The sequence below is a fragment of the Tupaia chinensis genome, unplaced genomic scaffold (genome assembly GCF_000334495.1).
Source record: "Tupaia chinensis unplaced genomic scaffold, TupChi_1.0 Scaffold144058_2, whole genome shotgun sequence".
NCBI classification, from domain to species: domain Eukaryota; kingdom Metazoa; phylum Chordata; class Mammalia; order Scandentia; family Tupaiidae; genus Tupaia; species Tupaia belangeri.
This window is the reverse complement of record NW_006203911.1, coordinates 720,164-741,006: the sequence shown is the minus strand read 5'-3', so window position 1 is coordinate 741,006 and position 20,843 is coordinate 720,164. Positions and strand designations below refer to the sequence as shown.

At 40.7% G+C, this 20,843-nt stretch overlaps 1 protein-coding gene across 4 annotated transcripts in view; it reads left to right on the top strand.

The window, feature by feature from the left end:
- Nucleotides 1-7,013, top strand: part of ENOX2 (ecto-NOX disulfide-thiol exchanger 2) — a 348,870-nt gene extending 341,857 nt beyond the window's left edge. For 2 of the 4 annotated variants that reach the window (XM_027767236.1, XM_027767234.1), the window contains 2 exons: nt 2,592-2,677; nt 4,911-7,013. In XM_027767236.1, the coding sequence (XP_027623037.1) occupies nt 2,592-2,677; nt 4,911-5,042 (218 nt within the window). In that variant the 3' untranslated portion in view covers nt 5,043-7,013. The remainder of the gene's footprint in view (nt 1-2,591; nt 2,678-4,910) is intronic. The other 2 variants (XM_027767235.1, XM_014583118.2) reach the window with 2 other exon arrangements.
- Nucleotides 7,014-20,843: the final 13,830 nt, after the last annotated feature.

Here is a 20,843-nt window from a genome sequence, read left to right as displayed (position 1 = left end):
GGGATCTTGGGCACGCACGCACACGCGCCCGGCGTGAGTTTTAAGCCACCGGGTCCAGGACACGAACCGCGGTCGACTACGTGGGAGTCCAGCGACATAGCCATTACGCTAACTGCTGGTTCCCCAAATATTTATTTTTTATTATGGCACATTGACAGATGACTCGGGAAGCTGGCTGTGGTATGTGGGACACGGGTGGGCTCTGATGAGATAAATGCTAGAATTGTTCTCACTCTATAAAAATGTATTCAAAGAGGCAATATAGCACACATGGTTAAAGCAGCAGACAGGCCTAGCCTCTCATCTTCTTATTTTGACCTTACCATTTCTTTTCTGAGCTTTACTTCCTCCATCTGCAAAATGGGCATAATAATATTACCTATCTCAAAGGACAGTTTCAAGTATTAAATACAATAATTAATCTAACTCATCTAGCACAGTGCCTGGCCCTTAGTAAGCCCTCTGTAAATGGAAATTATTTTATGCTTTAAATGCTATTTGCAAATATTTGTTGACTTTATATTCCATTTGGGGAACAGTGACAGACTAAGATTCTAAAATATGCAATCATTTATGAAAAGCTGGTCTTAGGGCAAAACAGATAATCCCAGCTGCCTCCTAGGAAGCTGAGCCACACAGCAGCTCCATCTCAGGCTCAAAAGTCATTCACATAGACTAGCTTCTGCATATTTTTGAGATATATCTAACTCAGGGCCAGGCAGTGGAGCAGAGCAAGCAGCTAGATCTACGTGGGAACATCCTGAGTCTGCATCCCGGAACCTCCCTGTGCATGCTGGGGGCATGCATGCTTGCCCATGATCCAGCTGGCTGAAGCTGAGTGTGGATCATGGCATAAAGACCCATCGTGGGTACCTGTCTATCCCTCTCTTTCTCTCTCCCTTTCTCTGTCTCTCATAGAAGAAATAAACATTAAGAAGAGATCTCTCTGCCTTCTTTGATAATGAATAATACACTCAGATTTAACATTCTGATATAATAATAAAGATGCACAAGGGGACCTGCCATTGAGTCTTCAAGAAAAGTGACAACTTATTAATGTTTTTCAACTCAAAATTCTTGGCAAATTGGCATGGCAACAGGGAGACCTGTCAGAGAAGCGCTGAAGGTAGAAGGAAGCCTCTGTAAATGGATAGTCCTAGAAAAAAATTATAAAGTGTTTCCTGTTTGTTTTTTAAAGATGGTAGTCTTAAGATGTCAAAGAGAAAGAAAAATCAGGTGTTTGGATATGAACCCACAGAATCTGCTTAGTGTGTTTAAACCTACGGAGTTATTTCTTGGCACTTGACAGCCTTCTTTGGCTATGACATCTAGAATTTCTTTGAACGTGGACTGTCTCTTCAGAATGTAAGTTTCTCAGCTAGAATTCACATTTAAAAATTCAATTTCCCTAGTCATTTAAGAATAAAGGAGTGTTAAAAGTAATAGCATCCCTTTTGAACAGATTTGGAGTCCCTCCACCAATTCCTCCTGGAGCTTCCACCCCTTTGCCATCTAATATAGGGAAGATTTTCACAAAGAACTGATTGAATGTCAAGCTACAATTTAAAACGTGTGCTATTCTTCATTAGTCTCTTAAAAGGACAGACAAGTTGGAGTTTATATACCAAATCCAATTTTGCTTTTATTTCCTGGCGCTTTTCAGCAAACTCAATTCTGAATGTATTTGATGTGCCTAAGATCTAATGAACGGAGGTGAATTTGAAAAGAAAGAAATAATATACTTGTGGACAATGCTGTTCCACCTGGTGCCAGGGAAAGACATATTAGAACAGTTAACCTCAAGGCCAGAACAATCAAGGCAGTACGCACAGCTATGAGTTGCCCCAGAGCTAGGCAGCGTGGAAATCTCGTATTCCTAGGGGCTATAAACAGCTACGAGAATTATGTTACGCGAAGAGATTCGGGGTTCTAAGCATAGAATTCTAGTGACCACTTGAGCTGGCCATGAATTAAATATTTGGCTTTTCTTTACAGAGCTATTCACAAAATAAAACCCAAATACAATCAGCAGATTCTCCCGCACGAGGCATTAGTTTAATCAGGCAAAGTACATGATTTCTACAATTGCCACAACAGCAAAGCATTAAAAAGGCTTAAGAGGCTGAAGTCTAATTTAAAGAGCATGTGAAGAAAGTGCAAAAACCAAGCTTGATCTAAATTCATTGCAAAATTCTGGAATTTGGATGGTCTTTAGCCATCACAGAGGATGGAAGTGACTCTTTAAGTGCCAGCTTTTCCATGTGTGATACAGTACAGTGAGAGGCAGCTTGTGTAGTGGTTAAGAGCAACTATCTAGGTTCAAATACAAGCTGTGCCACTTATCAGCTGTGTGGTCTTGGATAAGTTGCTTACACTTTCTGTGCCTCAGTGTCTTTATCTGTGAAATGGGGATGGCAATACCTACCTCACAGGGTTATTATAAATATTACATGAGGAAAACATATGTAAGCTTAGACTAGTGTCCAGTCTGTTTATGTTGTACATGCGAATTAGCACTAGCTATTCATTGCTGTGTGGGATTCCAAAGAACACAATCCCTAAAAGTAACCTCCATGTTCTTATCTCTACAGGAATTATCTCCACATTCCTTCATGTTCACCCATTTGGAGCAAGCATTGAATACATCTGTTCCTATTTGCACCGTCTTGATAATAAGGTATGTGGGGGCCTGAAAGGGTATGCAAAGGGATGTAGGGAACTTTGTGATCAGGTGACCTTACTGTCATCAAGCATAAATAGGTCATTAGTTATTGCTCCAAGAAACTTTCCTTCACCCTGCTTTCTCACTGTGATTTGGTGGAGAGCTTCCCTCCTGCAAGTACAATGCCTACCCAGTTTGTCCAGGACTGAAGGGTTTCCTGAGACTTGAGACTTTCAAGGGAGATCTCAGGCCAACTTGAACAAGTTGATCACCCTACTTCCAAGATGCATCTTAGAAGAAATTTCCTCCCTTCTCTTGATTTACATGTAAGCTGCAACGTAACGAGCAAATTCGCCAATATCCGCTTTCTCACCCATCAATGTTTTGTCCTGAGCCTTTTGGCTATTAGGAAATGTTCATTTTCAGCACTGGAAATCTTACTCTGACTACCTCTCCCACCATCACCACTGCCATTCATTGTCTGCTATGAAACAATAGAGGCCAGGGGAGAAAAAAAAAAAAAAAAGAAAGAAAAAAAGTAGAACAATTTGCTGAGGAACTCTGTAATACGATCTCTGAGTACTTGCTTACTGTTGCTCTCATGGGCCATTTCGTTCCTGGATGCTACCCTTTGGGAGAACTCACAGAGCATCTGGAGCAGGGGTAAGTGTTAATTCCCTAGAAAGTCAAGGATGCCTCTCAGAGGCAGCAGAAGACTCTTGATCCTCAGAATGAATAAACTCCTGATACATTTTTTGAAAAGCAGCATTCAGTTAAGCCTGCTCATGGGATGGAACTTGCTGTTTCACAGGATCCAGGCCTTTTGAGACGTGCCATTGAATGTAGGTTCCTAACAGTTGGATGTCCAAAATGTTAAGCCATTTAAACATATGTCCTCTTAACAAAGGCACTGGCCCATTTGGGAAACGTATTGCTCTAACCATTTCCCATCTGTGGTGATACATCCTCCTAGATGGCATTTGTTTTAGTTCTAGCTAGCACTCTCCCCTCATTTCCTTCTGGAAAGAAAGTGATGCTATTCTGTGATTAAATAGCCCACTTGGCAGTGAGGGGGAAGATGGAATGTGAGTTCCAGGACCAAGTCATTGGTTGCAGTGGTACGAAATTGAACTCTGTGTCAGTAAAAATTATCTGGTTCTTTTTTAATGTATAAGAATAATACATAAGCATTGTCTTAAAAGTGTAAGCAATATAAAAATATAGTAAAGTGAAAATTACCCACAATTCCACAGCTCAAGGATCACCACTGTTAACAGTTTGACGGATATCTCAGACCCTTTTCTGTAGATATGCTATGCTTATATGACTATATCTATAAATATGATCAATTTATGCTTTTTGAAATGGGGATTCTACTCTGTATGATACCTTGCAATGTGCCACTTTTGCTTAACTGCATACAGACTACCTAGCAGCACAGGAGACAAGGTGTGACTTCACTCCTCACATCACTCCTCCCCTAGGCCCTGTTCCTCCTTAGCAGGTTCCTTCCAGGGGAGTGCCAGCGCCTCCCAAAGACAGACTGCAGTGGTAGCAATGGAATTGGGAGTTCCCTCCCTCCAGCTTCAGGAATATTTGGTTTGACAGCAGCTCTGGGCTTTTTAAGGATCCCCTGGTTCACAGTTGGAAAGGTTGCTATCAATGTAAACATAATCACCTAAACCAAGCCCTAACAGAGTCCACAGATTTGGTTATTGTTTTTTGATTGAGGTTGTGTGTGTGTCTGTTTGTGCGTGTGTGTGTGTGTGTGTGTTTGTAAGAGAGAGAGGGGATAGAGAGACAATGCCAGAGGTAGAAACACAGATAATTCCCCATTCTTGTTACTTTTCCCTTATGAACTAATGCATGTGTAAAGAATTCTACTCTGGTAGCAGCCGTTTCTGCCTCCCTCCTCTCCCAAAAGACCTGGCAGCTTCAGCGGGCATGAGCATAGTGTCACCAGCCATCATTCAGCTGGCTACAGACCCAAGCCTCTCCACATGACTGACAGACATCAGCTCTTTCCAATAGCAAGCTCAGTGGACTCTGTCTGGTGGTCACAGCAGAGAGATGATGCCGTCTGGAAGCCATTCTACCCACACCGCAAATGTACAAGGAAGGAGAGGTTAACCTCCCCCAACACAGACACAGGCACATCAGCATTCTAACGTAGGCTACACTGGGAAAGAAGAGCCGGGTTAGGAAAGTGGAACTAGTTTTGAATGGAGGTGTCCTCTCTGTCCCGCAGATCTGCACCAGTGATGTGGAGTGTCTCATGAGTAGACTCCAGCATACCTTTAAGCAGGAAATGACCGGAGTAGGAGCCAGCCTGGAGAAGAGATGGAAATTCTGTGGCTTTGAGGGCTTGAAACTGACCTGAATCTCTTGGCCTAATAACTTGGGATCCTGCAAAACAAATGTGTATTGGACAAGCTTAGAAAGTGATTTGTATTTGCAATGGCTTTCAAGTGGAAATTGCTTTAAATTTGTCAATTCATTCCTGGGAATATCTTTTGAATTAAAATAAGGATCCTAGAACAGCACCTCATGCTCTAGGCCCTAAAAAAGAAATTGCCTCAAACCTCAAGTGCTGTAACTTCCTCCCCTTCCTGTCTTTCCTGATTAGTAGTAATGAAGAATCTCTGAGACTAATGAGTAATAGAGTGTTTTCAGTGTCTGTACTACTGTTGTAGACTTTGGTATTTTTTTAAACACTGTTAACTGAAATGTTTTGATGATTTCTATGTGATTTGTGTTTCTAAACTTATCTTCACATTAAAGTGGCTACTGGTGAAAGGAATGAGGGAGCGCTAGGTACTCCATGTAACTGCCATTGTCTTTCCAATCCCCAGTAGACCAGTGAAAGAATAACACACACATCAGTGTCTTCTAGAAGGTGCTTAACCAGGTTTACCTTTTAAACAGCAAAGCATGGTTTGTGGCTTTTTGCAAAATTACTATGAACCAAAAGTTGACGAATGTTTCAAAGTTATTTTCTCTAACTTATCAGATAAAAAGGTCTATTTCAGACTTAAAAAAATAGATAAATCTAGATGTATACACAGAAAGCAAGTATCCAGTATGACTGGCATGAATTTGTGCTATTCAAAATCACTTGTAAATAGTCTGCTTTTAAAGGAGGGCACATTTAGTTTTCTGTGAATTACAGCCCACTCACATGTGGGTGCATGTGTGCACACATTCACGCACACACACCCATTAGCAGTAGGGATTTATTTTAATGTTCTTTCCCCTCCAGCTGCCTTAGAGTCTGTTGGTCCCTTTTCTTCCGCTGTCACTGTGTTGAATTGCAAACCGTGTACTGCTGTAAATACTGTATTTACTTCATGCTGAATGTTTGCAGAGAGTTGATGTGAGTATTAATAGTAATGAATTAATGAATAAATAATGGGCCATGGTGCACAAGGTTTCCTGCAAATAGGTCAGCACTACCTGGACACCTCTAGTTCTGTGGTGCTCATGAGCACACTGCAGTGGCAGAATGCCAAGGACCATGCAGGAAGACTGCCTACTGGAAAAGAAAAGGATAAGATGGAGGTTTGAGGCTAATACCCTGAGACAGAGCTGGATTTTGTTTTTTATTTTGTTTGGTTTGGTTTGGGTTTTTATACCGGTGGTAGTGCCCGCCCTTCAATCTTGATCAAAGATACGAGAATATATTGAGTAAGCAAAGCCAATGGAGAGTATCTCACAAAAATACTTTGTAAATGAGATGTCAGTAGTGTTCAAAGTTGTATTTTTAAAAGATAAATATTCCTCTTTTTATACCTCAGTTTTGTGTGCTGTTTTGAGTAACTTGCCTCTAACCCTCTAATAGATCATCTCAATTTCTTCTTTGGGTTACCAGGACGTTGGAAGAAGATGCTGAGCCTGCCTTGATGACTAGAAATGGGGTTCCAGGGCAGCTTATTCATGCCAAAAGTTGGCTTTCCCCTCAAGCACCGTGCTGTGGCAGCAGCAGGAGGCTGGGGCTATTTTCACACTAGCTTCCTCACCTGAACATCACAAGAAGGCTTTGATTCATCAGTCTCAGGGGCTCCTGGAATGTAATATTTTAATATTATCTATGAAATCAAGAGAAACATTCCACTTCTTTCCATTTATCAGTTGTTTCTTATTTAAATAAGTTCAATAAAATTAAATTTTAAAGCAACAGCTGCCACACCTAAATACCTTGTTCTCCTTTACTTAATCTACTCAGATTGCAAATGGTCTATTTCTATTACTCCGGCGAGTGTAGTCCAGATGTAATCTTCCCAGCCTACTTGAATATACCCATTGCGGGCTGGCTTCAGACCCAAGGGAGCTAGATTCCACATGGCCAACTGCTTGGTTCGAATCCCAGCCTCAGTGTCTAGAAAAACATATCATGTGTGTATGTGTGTTAGTGCCCCAGATCGCAACAGGATAGAGAAATGGAGAAAGAATTGTGCCATGACCACACCCCTTTGGGGATGCTTCTTCCTCTCCCTCTGTCTCTCTCTGGTGAGTGCACATACACCCTCTAGCAAATTAAAAGCATATATATGTATGTATATATACTCATTGTGATGGTTAACTTTATATGTTAACTTGCCTAGGCTGTAGTGCCTATTTGCTTGATCAAACACTAGTCTAAATATTGCTTTTTTAAAAATTTTTGTCAGCAGGCTCATGTACTCTCCAAAGACTAGGGAGAGAGAGGAAGTAAGAAAGCACCCTCCATGAGGCATGGTCATTCTATAATCCGTTCCACTCCATTGCTCCCTTCTTTTGGGATTTTGGGCATACACAAAACACATGTGCATACCTGATGTGTTTCCCAAGCCACTGGATTTGGTACTCAAATCATGCAGTTGGTCATGTGGGATCCAGCCACCCTAACTACCATGCCACAGGCCAGCCCTAAAGGTATTTTTTAAATTTAGTTAACATTTGAACCATCAGTAGACTTTGAGTAAAGCAGATTACCCACCGTAATGTGGATGGACCTCATCCAATCAATTGAAGGCCTGAAAGACTAAGGTCCCCTGAGGTAGGAATTCTGCCTCTGTACTACCTCTGTACTGCCTTCGGATTCACAACTGCCACATCACCTCCTGCCAGAATTTACAGTTTGCCAGCCAGCCCTACAAATCTCAAACTTACCAGTCCCTAAAATCTCTCTCTCTCTCTCTCTCTTTGTGTGTGTGTGTGTGTGTGTGTGTGTGTGTCCATCCCATAGGTTCTGTTTTTCTGAAGAACCCTGAATACTATAATAGTCGAGCATTCTTCTAATGTGTAAATGTATTGGGTCATTGTAAAAGTCATGACATATTTTTTTCTGTATTTTTCTATGCAAAAGTGCATCATGACTTTTCTGATGGTCCAGTAGAATAAGTTTGCATTATATTACATGATCAGGTTGAAGCACATGCTGTCTCTCGCAATCCTTCCCATTCACCATAGAAATCTATTAATGAAGCTGTTTTTCTTATAAATTCTCAATGCTGTTTATGATTCTGTTGTTCTTCAGGATTTTGAAATATTGCTTTTGTTATTTTGATGAGATACAGTAGTTAGATGTTTTTCCAGATAATAATGAATAGAAGCTTTATTTTACAAATGGTTGTTTCATCTCCCTCCCTACTGCTGACACATCTCTAGTTCTGATTTTTTAATATTTTCAAGTTGCTTGTTAAATGCCTTACATGCAAATAAAGGCATTATCTTTCAGAGAAAATTAGACACATATCACTGTTCAAGTTATATAGAGTTTTGTAAATTTTTGACCCCCAAAATATATGATTTTCATATCATGCAGAATAAATGGTATTATTTGCAAAGACAGCATAGATGTTCAAGAACTTTTGACTCAGTAGAATGGTGCGAGCCCTCAGGATTCTCAGCTATTGTGGATGGGCCATCAAATACTCCTGGCTTCAGTTTTCACCACAGTTGCTACTGTCTGCTGAGCACCTATCGTGTAGTCTTACAACCCAAGGTCATCTCTTACCTATGTGTCTCTAGGCAAATTACATGGACACAATGAGAGTTTCAACTTCATTATAGGCAAAATGAAGGAGAAAGTACCTACTTCACAAAGTGGTAGTAAAGGTTCAGCAAGAGAGTACCTGAAAATTGCCCAGCCAGTGCTTGGCCCATAGTGAGTTCCCAATAAGGACTCATAATTATGGTTATGATTCAGTCAAACTTCATGACTTTACTCACACTTTCAAAAATATTTCTATATTTATACCTAGAATTGTGAGGCTACATCATGTGGCTGGGCCTCAAGAAAAATGCAGATGTTCAAATATATTCCAAATGTTTATTCTGTCCCAGGCTCTCAGGCAGGCACTGTGGGATACAAAAGGAATATGACTGGTCCTGCCTACAGAGAGCTAGAAGGGTAGCTTAAACATACTGAAGTCCTTCACCTTTTAGCCAAAACCATAAAAGCTCGATGTGAATATACTCAGTGTTGACTAACTATGGATGGTGGATAAGATGGTAATGATGTCTTACTCGTGAGACCTGAACCATTACTGTCTGTGCCTTCACCCTGCCTCAGAGTGTAAGTTCCATGAGAGTATGTCCTTGTTTGTCTTGTTTGCTGCCTCATCCTGAGAACCTGATGATTGTAGGTGCTCAGTAAATGTTTGCTATGTGAACATTTGTGTATCACTCCAAACTATATTCATATATGTTACTAAAGCTAGCATTGATCACTGATTCCTATTAACCAGGAGATGAGAGGGAGAGAGATGAGTAATAGATACATAGATAGTTAGATTAATTTTTATTATAATATGAAAAGTAAGTGTCATTAGCCTGTTTCAGCAGAGACTTGGAGGTGTAAAGGAACTTGATTAAATTTCTTTTCTTTTTTTTTTAAGAGCGAGATATTTTTGCTATAGGGTGTGTGCATTTACCAGAGAGACAGAGACAGAAAACAAGAAATCACCCCACAGGGAGGATGGTCATGCCACAATCGCTTTTCCTTTCCCCTCTCAGGATCTTGGGCATGCATGCACACTTGCCCGTCATGAGTTTTAAGCCACTAGATCTGGGAATCAAACAATGGTCAACTATATGAGAGTCTTGCGACATAACCATTACACCATCTGCTGGTTCCCTTGATTAAGTTTCTAAGAGGCAGAGACTAGAATTCAGTTTTGGTCTCTCCAGCTTCAAGCTCAAAACTTTCTACTGCTCCAATATTTTTTTAATCTTCATGTTAACCTAGTTGTTAAATATTATTATTAATTCCACACTGTTCAACCATGTATCATTATTGACTACCTGATATGTGCAAGTCTTGGTCCAAATATGTCAAGCTGTATACAACATGACCCTTTTCTTCAAGAGCTTACGGTCTAGTGGGGCAGCCTGCCTAATGACACAGAACACTGTGGAAGGCTTTACAAATGTTAAGAAGCTTGTAAGAGGAGAAAACAGGCTTGGAAAGTTTAAATTGTCCAAGATACATAACTAGGATATGACAAAGGCCAGAATTTGAACTCCAGTTGGCCTGGCTTCAATTTGCACTATGTTTTTCCATGGTGCCTCTTGTTACTTCTTAACACTATCCCCTAACTTTTCCGAGCCTTGTTCTTCAGTTATAAGGTGGAAATCTAAGTATATTTCCCTCAAAGTGTTTGTGAGGCTTTGCTCAATATAGACTGCCCAGTACTATGCCTGGCAAAATAAGTTCTGCAATACATAGCTATAATTACTATTCAACTAACAATCATATTAATGATGCGTTAATGACACCAGAGCTGTCTTTACAGTATTGAGGATACATGGTAACTTAAGGGAAGAACGAGACCTTACTGTCTCAGAGAAATTCAGGAGATTTTACTGAACAATGCTCCACCAGAGGTAGATAATGTCTTTCCCAAGCCAACACAGAGAGGAACCTTCCTTTTACTGTCTTCTAATACAGTCTTAGTATCCTTCCAATTCCACTCACAGCCATCACAGGACAGATGACATCCTATTAACAGGGAGTCCAAAGGAGCTTTATCTTCTCTCCCATGTCCCAAGATATGTAGCATTATACCAGTCTTTCAGTTTAACAATAAGCTTTGAAAATCTCAGCTTGCCAAAATGTCCTCTCTCAGAAGAAGATCTCAACAGCATACTAAAGCAACTAATTACTGGGGCAACAAAAGGAGGGAAAAGAAACTGATTACACACAAGTATGTGCATTCAAGGCTGTAGACCCTTTTAGAGATGCTATCAGATCTTGGGTGGAAAATAGTCTGCAGAGCATATTAAAGAGTGTAAACTGAATTCACTAGGTCTATTTGAATATTAGACCACCCTCAAATTAGTAATCCTCTACGGCATCAGACTTCTGCAGCCTTCACTCATTAATATTTCTCAATCAGCACCTCATATGGAGCTTTAAAATGTTTTCAAAGCAACTCTGTGTAAGGGCATTATGCCATTTGATTTTCTCAACACCTTGTGAGTTAGCAGGGGCAGATGGCTCCCTCACCACTATGGCAGCTAAGGAAAACAAGTCTCAAAAGGATGAAGAGCCATCCCCTAGGTCACACAGCTAATGGATGATGGAGCTGGTATGAGAATGCGGGATTCCTGCCCCCCTCCAACCTACCCCACATCAACTCCAGTATCTGCCTGGTATGGCTGGAGAATATAAAGTATGGGGTTCTTAATGTTTCTCAGTGCCATGGATCCCTTGGGAAGTCAAGGGAAGCCCATGAACCCCTTATCAGAATAATGTTTTTAAATGTGTGAAATAAAATACAAAGGAAACCAAATATATTGGAATAATACACTTATTGAAATATTTTTAAAACATTTGTGATATAGCAACTTGACATAGCAATATATAATGACAGGTCTAAGAGCTACTTTAATTTTGAAGTAGTGATGAGCATAAATATTTCAAGAAATTTGCAATACTGTATGATGTGATAGTGTCTGTGATACTGGTGAAAAAGTCAAAGATACTGCTATATCTGTTGCCTGCAATGTATAATGGGGGGAAAATGCTAAATTTCATTTAAAGATGAGTGAAACTATAAATGTAATTTTTCCATCCAAATTCACACACTCACTAAATGCTGCCCATTGTCTCCAGGTGAAGAACTGCTCATGGGGAAGGCTGATGAAATACATACAGCAAGGGTTCTCAAAGTGGGGCCAAGATTAATTTTATTAAATGCATTAGTATTCAAAACTTACCTAGAATAGTGCTCATCACAAGGTAAGCTGTATGGGCGTTTATCAAATAAAGTGTATTTCAGACTATAAAATTTATAAATGATCAAGATGCTAATTCTTCACACATTTAGGAATTCTACATCAGTGCATAAATAGCAGGGGGTACCCTCATTTCTGTATTTCTATGTAAAGAGATGACAGATGAGCTTCAGTGTGAGCAACTATAAAGTGCTGCATTTAGAAGAAACTGAGCCAAATGCTGTTAACAAGATGTTAGTCTCCAAACCATCCTTTCTGACCCAGAAAAGGGACCTGGGAGTTGTTGGAGAAAAGTCCTTGAAGACATCTGCCCAATAGATAGTTGGGATCATAAAAAGGCAAGACATTCTAAGCACAGGGAGAAAAACACACACACACATATATATATGAAACAAAGCATAGGACATACCTTTTTTTTTTAGAGGAATTTATGCCTCAGGGCACATGTGCTCACTAGAGAGAGACAGAGAGATAGTGAGAGGGCTGATGAAATACATACAGCAAGGGTTCTCAAAGTGGGGCCAAGATTAATTGCATTAAATGCATTAGTATTCAAAACTTACCTAGAATAGTGCTCATCACAAGGTAAGCTGTATGGGCGTTTATCAAATAAAGTGTATTTCAGACTATAAAATTTATAAATGATCAAGATGCTAATTCTTCACACATTTAGGAATTCTACATCAGTGCATAAATAGCAGGGGGTACCCTCATTTCTGTATTTCTATGTAAAGAGATGACAGATGAGCTTCAGTGTGAGCAACTATAAAGTGCTGCATTTAGAAGAAACTGAGCCAAATGCTGTTAACAAGATGTTAGTCTCCAAACCATCCTTTCTGACCCAGAAAAGGGACCTGGGAGTTGTTGGAGAAAAGTCCTTGAAGACATCTGCCCAATAGATAGTTGGGATCATAAAAAGGCAAGACATTCTAAGCACAGGGAGAAAAACACACACACACATATATATATGAAACAAAGCATAGGACATACCTTTTTTTTTTAGAGGAATTTATGCCTCAGGGCACATGTGCTCACTAGAGAGAGACAGAGAGATAGTGAGAGGGAAAGTGAGAAATCACCTCTCAAGGGAGATACCCAAGTCCCAATCCCTTCTACATATACACACATATATATGTATATATAAAATCAGAGAGAGTTTTGCTATAGGGCATATGCTCTCTCCAGAGAGACAGAAAGTGAGAAATCGCCCCCCAGGGGTGGATGGCCATGCTGCAATCTCTTCTCCTCCTGTCTCCTCTCTGGATTATGGGCACACACACATCCAGCACAGCACCAATATTTTAACTTCTATCATTTAAAAGGAAACCATTCCTAAGATGCTTTACCTCCTTTTCTATGCTGTTAAACAGAGTTCCACCCCAGTTCCAACCTTTCTGTGATGACTCCATATTGTCATGAAGAACAATAGTTGTTCGATTGTATAGTGGCACAGGTTAAGTCTAGTGTAGAGTTTTGATCATCCCTCCGGCCAAGCAGCCATCTAAGCCTTCTCTCCCTGGAGATGTCTATTTTCATATTCGATGTTTCCTCCCTGTTTTTCCTTTTTGCTTCTTATCTGTGGTAGGTTAAGAACCATGTCATAGCAGTTAGCGTAATGGCTATGTCGCTGGACTCCCATGTAGTTGACTGTGGTTCAGGTCCCGGACCGGTGGCTTAAACTCATGCCAGGTACATGTGCGTGCATGCCTAAGATCCCAAGAGGAGAATGGAGGAGAAGGGATTGCGGCGTGGCCATTCCCTCGGGGGTGATTTCTCGCTTTCTGTCTCTCTGTCTCTGTCTGGCGAGCGCAGGCACCCTATAGCAAAAACCTCTTCACCTTCTAGGATACCATTTATATAGATTTTGGGGCATTTAATGGTATCTAGTATTACTCATATATTATTCTCACTTTGGAGGATTATTTTCTCAATCTTTTTGGTGAATTTTTCTAGGTCAGAGGTTCTTTCTTCTACATCTGAGATTCAGTCTTCTGCATGATCTAATCTGTTTTTAATACTTTTGAGGAAGTTTTTGATTTCCTGTACTACAGCCTTCATCTCTAACAATTCTGTTTGGTTCTTTGTTATTTGAATATTTCCTCTTTCAGATCATGCGAGAACTCCCTCACCTCCTGGAACTCATTGTCTGTTTTCTCCTGCATCTTCTGGAGTTCATTGTCTCTCTTTTCTTGTATCTCTGTTAGCTTTGTCACTATGAATATTTAAAATTCTTTATCTGATATTTCCATGAGTTCTCTCATATTGTTTGTAGAGGATGGGGAGTTATTCTTTTCCCTTAAGGGAGAGATATTTTCTTGGTTTCTCATATTTCTTGTGCCTCCGCAGTGGTTTCTGGTTATCTGATGGATCATATGTTTTTTCTTAGTTTTTGGAGTTAAATCTGAGCTTGCAGAGGCATGCAGTAGGTGGTGAGCTGCAATCTCTAAGTAGTACTGTTTTTCTCCCTTTGTGGAGCAGATTCCATGGAAATTGAGGATTAATCTGACCCTGTAAGTATTCAGATATTTCGCTACTGCACACCTAGACCTGTCTAGAAACTCAGTGTGTGGAGGCTGAGCAGAAAAGTAAGAAAGGGAAAAGGAAAAGAAAGAGAGAGAGAAGAAGAAGAAGACAAAACAACAACTTAAAAAAAGAAAAAAGAAAAAAATGTAAGCAAAAAATGAAAACTGCTGGTGCATTAGCATGCTGTGTAAAAGGTGCCGCTCACAACTCAGATATAGGTGGCTGGTGACTGGCTTGTCCTATATGTGCAGGGGGAAAGGTAAGAATTAGAAAAATAAAATATTGTCAGAATTAGAAAAATAAAAGAGTATCAGAGAGCTAAGAAGTTCAAAAAATTTAATTAAAAATAAAGAGAGAGAGAGAGAGAATAGAAGGTGGTCTAACCCAGCTAGATCTGGGAGGCAGGAGGGTGAAGTCTGGGCAGATCTTCAGTTTTCCTAATCCCCCAGGCTCTTTCTTTATCTGTACCTCCATCATAGGACTTAACCACTATCTACTTTGTACTATGTTCACGTACGTATTGTCCTCTCTCAAGAACCATATTTCATTCATTCAATTATCAAGTATTTATGTAGCATAGAGTGCATGCTAGACAACTATTCTAGGCATTGATGCTAAAACAGAAAGCAATCAGACAGAACTCCTTGTCCTTGTTGAGCTTATGCTTTAGTGAGGGTGATCTTAGCCTGGCTGCCATAACAAAACACCATACATGGGCAACTTAAATGATGGGAATTTATTTCTCACCATTTTGGATATTGGATAGTCCAAGATTAAGGTGCAGGCTGACATACTTACTGGGCATGCATGCATGCAAGTCTCGACAGGATGGAAGTGGAGAAGAAATTGTGGCATGACCACCTTTTCTGTGTTGCATCCCACTGGGGGTGCTTTCTTCCTCTCCCTCTCTGTCTGTCTCTCTGTCTCTCTCTGGTGAGTGCAACAAAAAAGAAAAGAAAAAAGTGCAGGCTGATTTAGTTCCCTGCTATGTCTTCTCTTCCTAGCTTAAAGATGGCTACCTTCTCACTAATAATACCCTCACATGGCAGAGAGAGAAAGAAAGCTCTCTGGTATCTCTTATTACAGAACACTAGTCCCATCATGAGGGCCCAACCTTCATAATCTTATCCCACCCTACTTACCTCCCAAAGGCCCCCATCTACAAATACCACCACACTGGGGTTTAGGGTAATGACCTAAATCATGACTGGTCTGGGGGACATTTTAGTTCATAGCATGGGTAGAATAACAGTAAACAAATTAAGTAAAGTATAGTATATGAAAAGGTTCTAAGTGCTAAGGAAAAAGATTTTTAAAAAAGGGAAATATGATAGATAATATTGGTGGGTGATTGGGCCAGCCCAATAGAATAGTGATTAAGGGAACCAGATCCCACATGGCTAACCACAGTTCATATCCTAGCCCTAGCAACTTGAAAAGCATGCTGAGCTGGGGCCAGCAGGTGGTGTAGTGGTTAAGGCAGCTCCATCCCACATAGCCAGCTCCACGGTTTGAGTCCTAGACCCAGCAGCTTGAAAATCACACCAAGTGCATATGCATGTATGCCCAAAATCTCGAGAGGAGAATGGAGAAGAAAGGACTGAAGCATGGCCATACCCCAGTTCTCTTAACCACTAAGTTACAGCATCTGAAAGAGAGATCTCAAAATTATATTTAAATCTGATTTTCTTTCTCAAATGTGCTTCTTCTGTAGTTTTCCCCTTAGTGAATTACAGTTGTTCGGACTAAGTAGCTTCATTCTTTATTCCATTTTTCTCTTACATCCTATATTCAATCCATTCTCCTCTTCAAAATACATCTAGAATCTTACCACTTCTCATACTTCTAATACTATCACCATGGCCCAAAATTACTTTTATTTCTTTCCTGGATTACTGCAATAGCCTTCAGCTGGTCTCCCTATTGCCTCCTTATCACTAAAACCTTTCCACTCAGCATCCAGAGTTATCCTTGAAAATGCTAATCATAACAGGTTTCTTCTCTGCTCAAAACCCTGCTATGGTTCCACTTTCACCCAGAATAAACCACAAAGTTCTATGGTAGCCTACATGGTCTTACAGCATCTGAACCTCACTGCCTTTAAACAATGTTTATTTTGAATTGACACGTAACACTTGATGGGGCGCAGTGTGATGTTTTGGTACATGAATACACTGTGTAATGATGAAATTGGGGTAATTACCATATTAACCATCTCAAACATTTATCATTAACACAACTGTGTTAGGAACATTCAAAACCCTGTTCTTTTGTTGTTGTTGTTGTTTTTAAAGAATTATTTTATTTAACTTGATTTATTATTATTATCATTGTTATTTTCCAGTTTGATCAGAGAGAGACAGAGAGAGAGAGAGAGAGGAAGTGAGAAAGCAAGCCACCAGGTCCGAGACTTGAACCATGGTCGGCCATGTGGGGGTCCAGCGCCCTTAACCACCATGCCACTTGCCAGCCCCTCAAAACCCTGTTTTAAGTATTCTGAAATCTCCAATAAATTATTGTTTATTGTAGTTACCTTACTGGTTAAAGAACACTAGAACTTATTCCTCTCATCTAACTGTACTTTGTATCCATTAACCACCTGTTGCCTTTCTGCTACTCTTCCCACTTCTTCGTCCAGACATAGCATGTTCCTTGCCATTCCTTGAATATATTAGGTAAGCTCCTGCTTCATGGCCTTCACACTTGCAATTATTTAAAGTTTGTTTATTTCATGAAGAGGGAGAGAGAGATAGAGACAGAGAGATAGAGTTAAATAGGCACCCCCGACAGAGTCTTCATGCCATGAACTACCTCCCACCTCAGCCAGCCAGAAAGGCAGGCACATGCATATGTGCCTGGTATGCCCAAGGAGACCTCCAGATGCAAACCTGGCCAACTGTGGTTTGAATCCCAGCAGACCTGGTTATTTGAATTCTGGCCCTGGTGACTTGAAAAATGTTCCAGTCACATATGTGTGCATACCCAGAGATCCAACAAAATGGAGAAAGGGAGAAGAGATTGCAGCCTGAGCATACCCCATTGGAAGTAAGGGTACTTCTCTCCTCCTCCTCCTCCTCCTCCTCCTCCTCCTTCTCTCTCTCTCTCTTTCTCTCTCTCTCCCTCTCTCTCTGGCAAGCAAATATGTCCTCTGAAATTTTTTTGAAAGATTTTTGCTATAGGGAGCGTGCACTCGTCAGAAAGACAGAGAGAGACAGAGAGATAGAAAGCAAGAAATCACCCTCCAGAGGGGATGGCCACACAGCAATCCCTTCTCCTTCATTCTCCTCTCGGGATCTTGGGCACGCATGCAAACGCACCCGGCGGGAGTTTAAGCCACCAGGTCCAGGACGCGAACCACAGTCGACTACATGGGAGTCCAGTGACATAGCCATTATGCCAACTGCCAGTCCCCTGAATTTTCTTATAATAACTGGATAAATGAATGTGAAGTGTGGAAAAGAGGTCCAAGCTACAAATATGCAACTGGGAATCATCGACTTTTAGTTGGCATTTAAATTCATGAGACTGAGATCACCAAGAGGATGACCAAGGTCCAAGGACTGAAATCAGCAGAACTCCAAGATTAAAAAGTCAGGGATATAAGTCAGCAAGTGACATGAAAAGGAGCAGTCACTGAAAACCGAGAGAGTGTAGCATCCTAAAAGCCAAGTGAAGACAGTATTTAAACTAGGAAGGAATGAATGTTTCAAATGTCACTGAAAGTGCAATTAATGTGAGAACTGAGAAGCAGTCTGGATTTGTGAACTTGCAGTTTCAGCAGAGTGGTGAGTGACACAAGCCTGACAAAGCAAGTTTAAGAGAGTATGAAAGGTGGGCCGGCAGGTGGCATGGTGCCTAGGGATGCTGGATTCCCATATGGTCGACTGCAGTTCAAGTCCCAGACCTGGTGGCTTGCTTTCTCCCTCTCCCTTCCTCTAACTCCATCTCTGTCTCTCTCTCTCTCTTTCTCTGGATAAATTAAATAAGTGGAATTAAGATAAATAAATAAATAAATAATTCTTTTTAAAAAGACTATATACAGACTTACAAAAAAAAAAAGGAGAGAGTATAAAAGGAAAAGAATTGGTAGGCTTACCCTATAGCCTAGTGGTTAAGGGAACTGGATCCTATAGGGCTGACCATGGTTCACATCCTGGCCCTGCTGGCTTAAAAATCATTCCAGGTGCATGTGCCTGTATGCCCCAAACCCCAGCAGGATGGAGAAATGGAGGAGAAGGGATTGTGGTGTGACCGTTCCCCATGGGGGAGGTAAGTGCTTTCTCCCTGTCTCTATCTCTCTGACTAGTGCACACTGCCCTCTGACAATTAACAAAAGGAAAAGAATTGGAAACTGATATTCATAATCCTTTTGAAGGGTACAAAGGAGCAAAGAAATGGTGCTGAGGCTAAAGGGGGAAATAGAGACAAAAGAGTGTGTGTGTTTTTTTAATATGGAAAAATGGAAATATTGCATGCTCTTGAGAATAATGTAGAGGAGGAGAATGGTCGAAAAGGAATTTCAAAGAAGGTAGGAGCTAAAGAAAAGAAAGGAAGAAATAAAATAAGAAAGGAAGGGCAAGTGAACAGGATGAAAATGGAAGCAGGAGAAAAAGAGTCAGAGAGATTAAACTTTTAAAAGTTGGGAATATTAAAAGTAATGCTGTCCATTAAGACCCTTTCTCTGGCCTAAGGGCAGCTGTAAGATCTTTGAATTGGCTTAGGCAAGGGAGAGTTAGAGAACTGCTACAAGAAATGGCAGTATAATGTTAAGAGCATAGAAACTGACTGCAAAGGTACAAGTCCTGACTCTGTGACCTTGAGAAAGTTACTCAACCTCCCTGTGACTCAGTTTATGCATCTGTAAAATGGGATTGACAACATTATCTTTCTCATAGGGTTAAGAGACATAAATAGGTTACTTAATGTGCTTAGAGCATGATGTAAATGAGAGCTGTTTTCTTACTATCTTGGGGAGTCAAAAGCCAGGGATCTCCCTGGGCCCCAGAAACTAGACTGGAGCCACCAAATAAGCCAGGCCTCTGTATGTCTTACTATTGCCATCTACATCATGATTTCATTATTTCCTCCCACTATTGTCACCAGTAACTCCAGAGCTTCACATTTTAACAAAGCCAGCAACCCAGAGGGGGATAAACTGTTCTCTCATCTCACATGCAGAAACTCCGAAGAAGTAATTCAGTGACCATCTTGATTCAAGTGCCCAGACCAGGTGACTACGGGGCTGGTGTCATGTAAGAAAATGGACACTCCAGTGGTAACCATATAACTGAACTAGGGTTCAGAGCAGTGCCTAGGAAAAACCAAGGTGGCTGGACAGGGGCGAGGGAGGAAAGAGATTGAGAAGGGAAGTGCCAGTCAAGCAAAGCTAATCATTTCCACGCCCTCCTATCTTGTTATCCTTCTAGTACCACAATCAAAAAAAGGTCAGCGCAGGGAAAGTAAGAGAATTCTCCATGGAGATTCTACAGAACAATGGATTCTCTCTGGTCCAGATCCTTGATAAACAATTGTTGCCCAGGTGTAAGGAGCTATGAATCTACTAATTATAGGGGATCTCCAGGAAGCCTACCCACTGGTGCACTTGCTTTCTCTGGTCCCAGCCTTTGGTAAGTCACAATCTGGGTACTATCAATATATTCCCACCTCTACCCATACCCAGAGCATTTCAAGGAGTGCCCACTCAAAGACTGGCAGTCATCTCTAGACTAGTTGAGTCTGAAGGCTGGTGAATGTTCTTTCCTCCTTTCTTTACACTCTCTCTTTAGTCTCTGCTGCTTGCTTAAGCCCCCACATTCTTTTTTTTTCTTTTTTTTTTATTATTATAAATTTTTTTTTCTCATCACAACACACATATGAATTTTCCATCCAAAATACACTGTGCATTGGCTCAATCAAGCACATCAACATACATGTTCTCGGCAGATGATTTCCCAATTCCCGTGTCCTGCATACCTTGCCTTTTGTTTTGCCATCCTAGATTCCCATCCCCATCCTCTGCCATGTCCCCATCTTCCTCCTCCATTGTCCCTAACATTCATGATTGCCCTCAATGCCTTCCGCCCCCCCCCATTCAATTGTTCTACCAATGAACTCAATTGGTCTAAGTATATTACCAAGGAACTGAATTAGTCAAAGTATACCCACTAGCGAGCACAGCTGACATATCCTTACACATGTATCCAAATCTGATCCTAGGCATAAACCCCAGGGAGTAGAATGAACATACTATAAAGTAGACCCCAGTTGTGTCCATAAAACTATCTTCAGTCATCAAATGTGCATTTTTTTTTCTTTTTTGCTTATTATTTTTTTTTTATTAAATTATATTGCCTAACACTCATTCCCTGAGTATCATCACAACACACCAAGTGTAGTTTCCCATCTAGGATAAACTGCATAGTGTCTTAATCAAGCATGT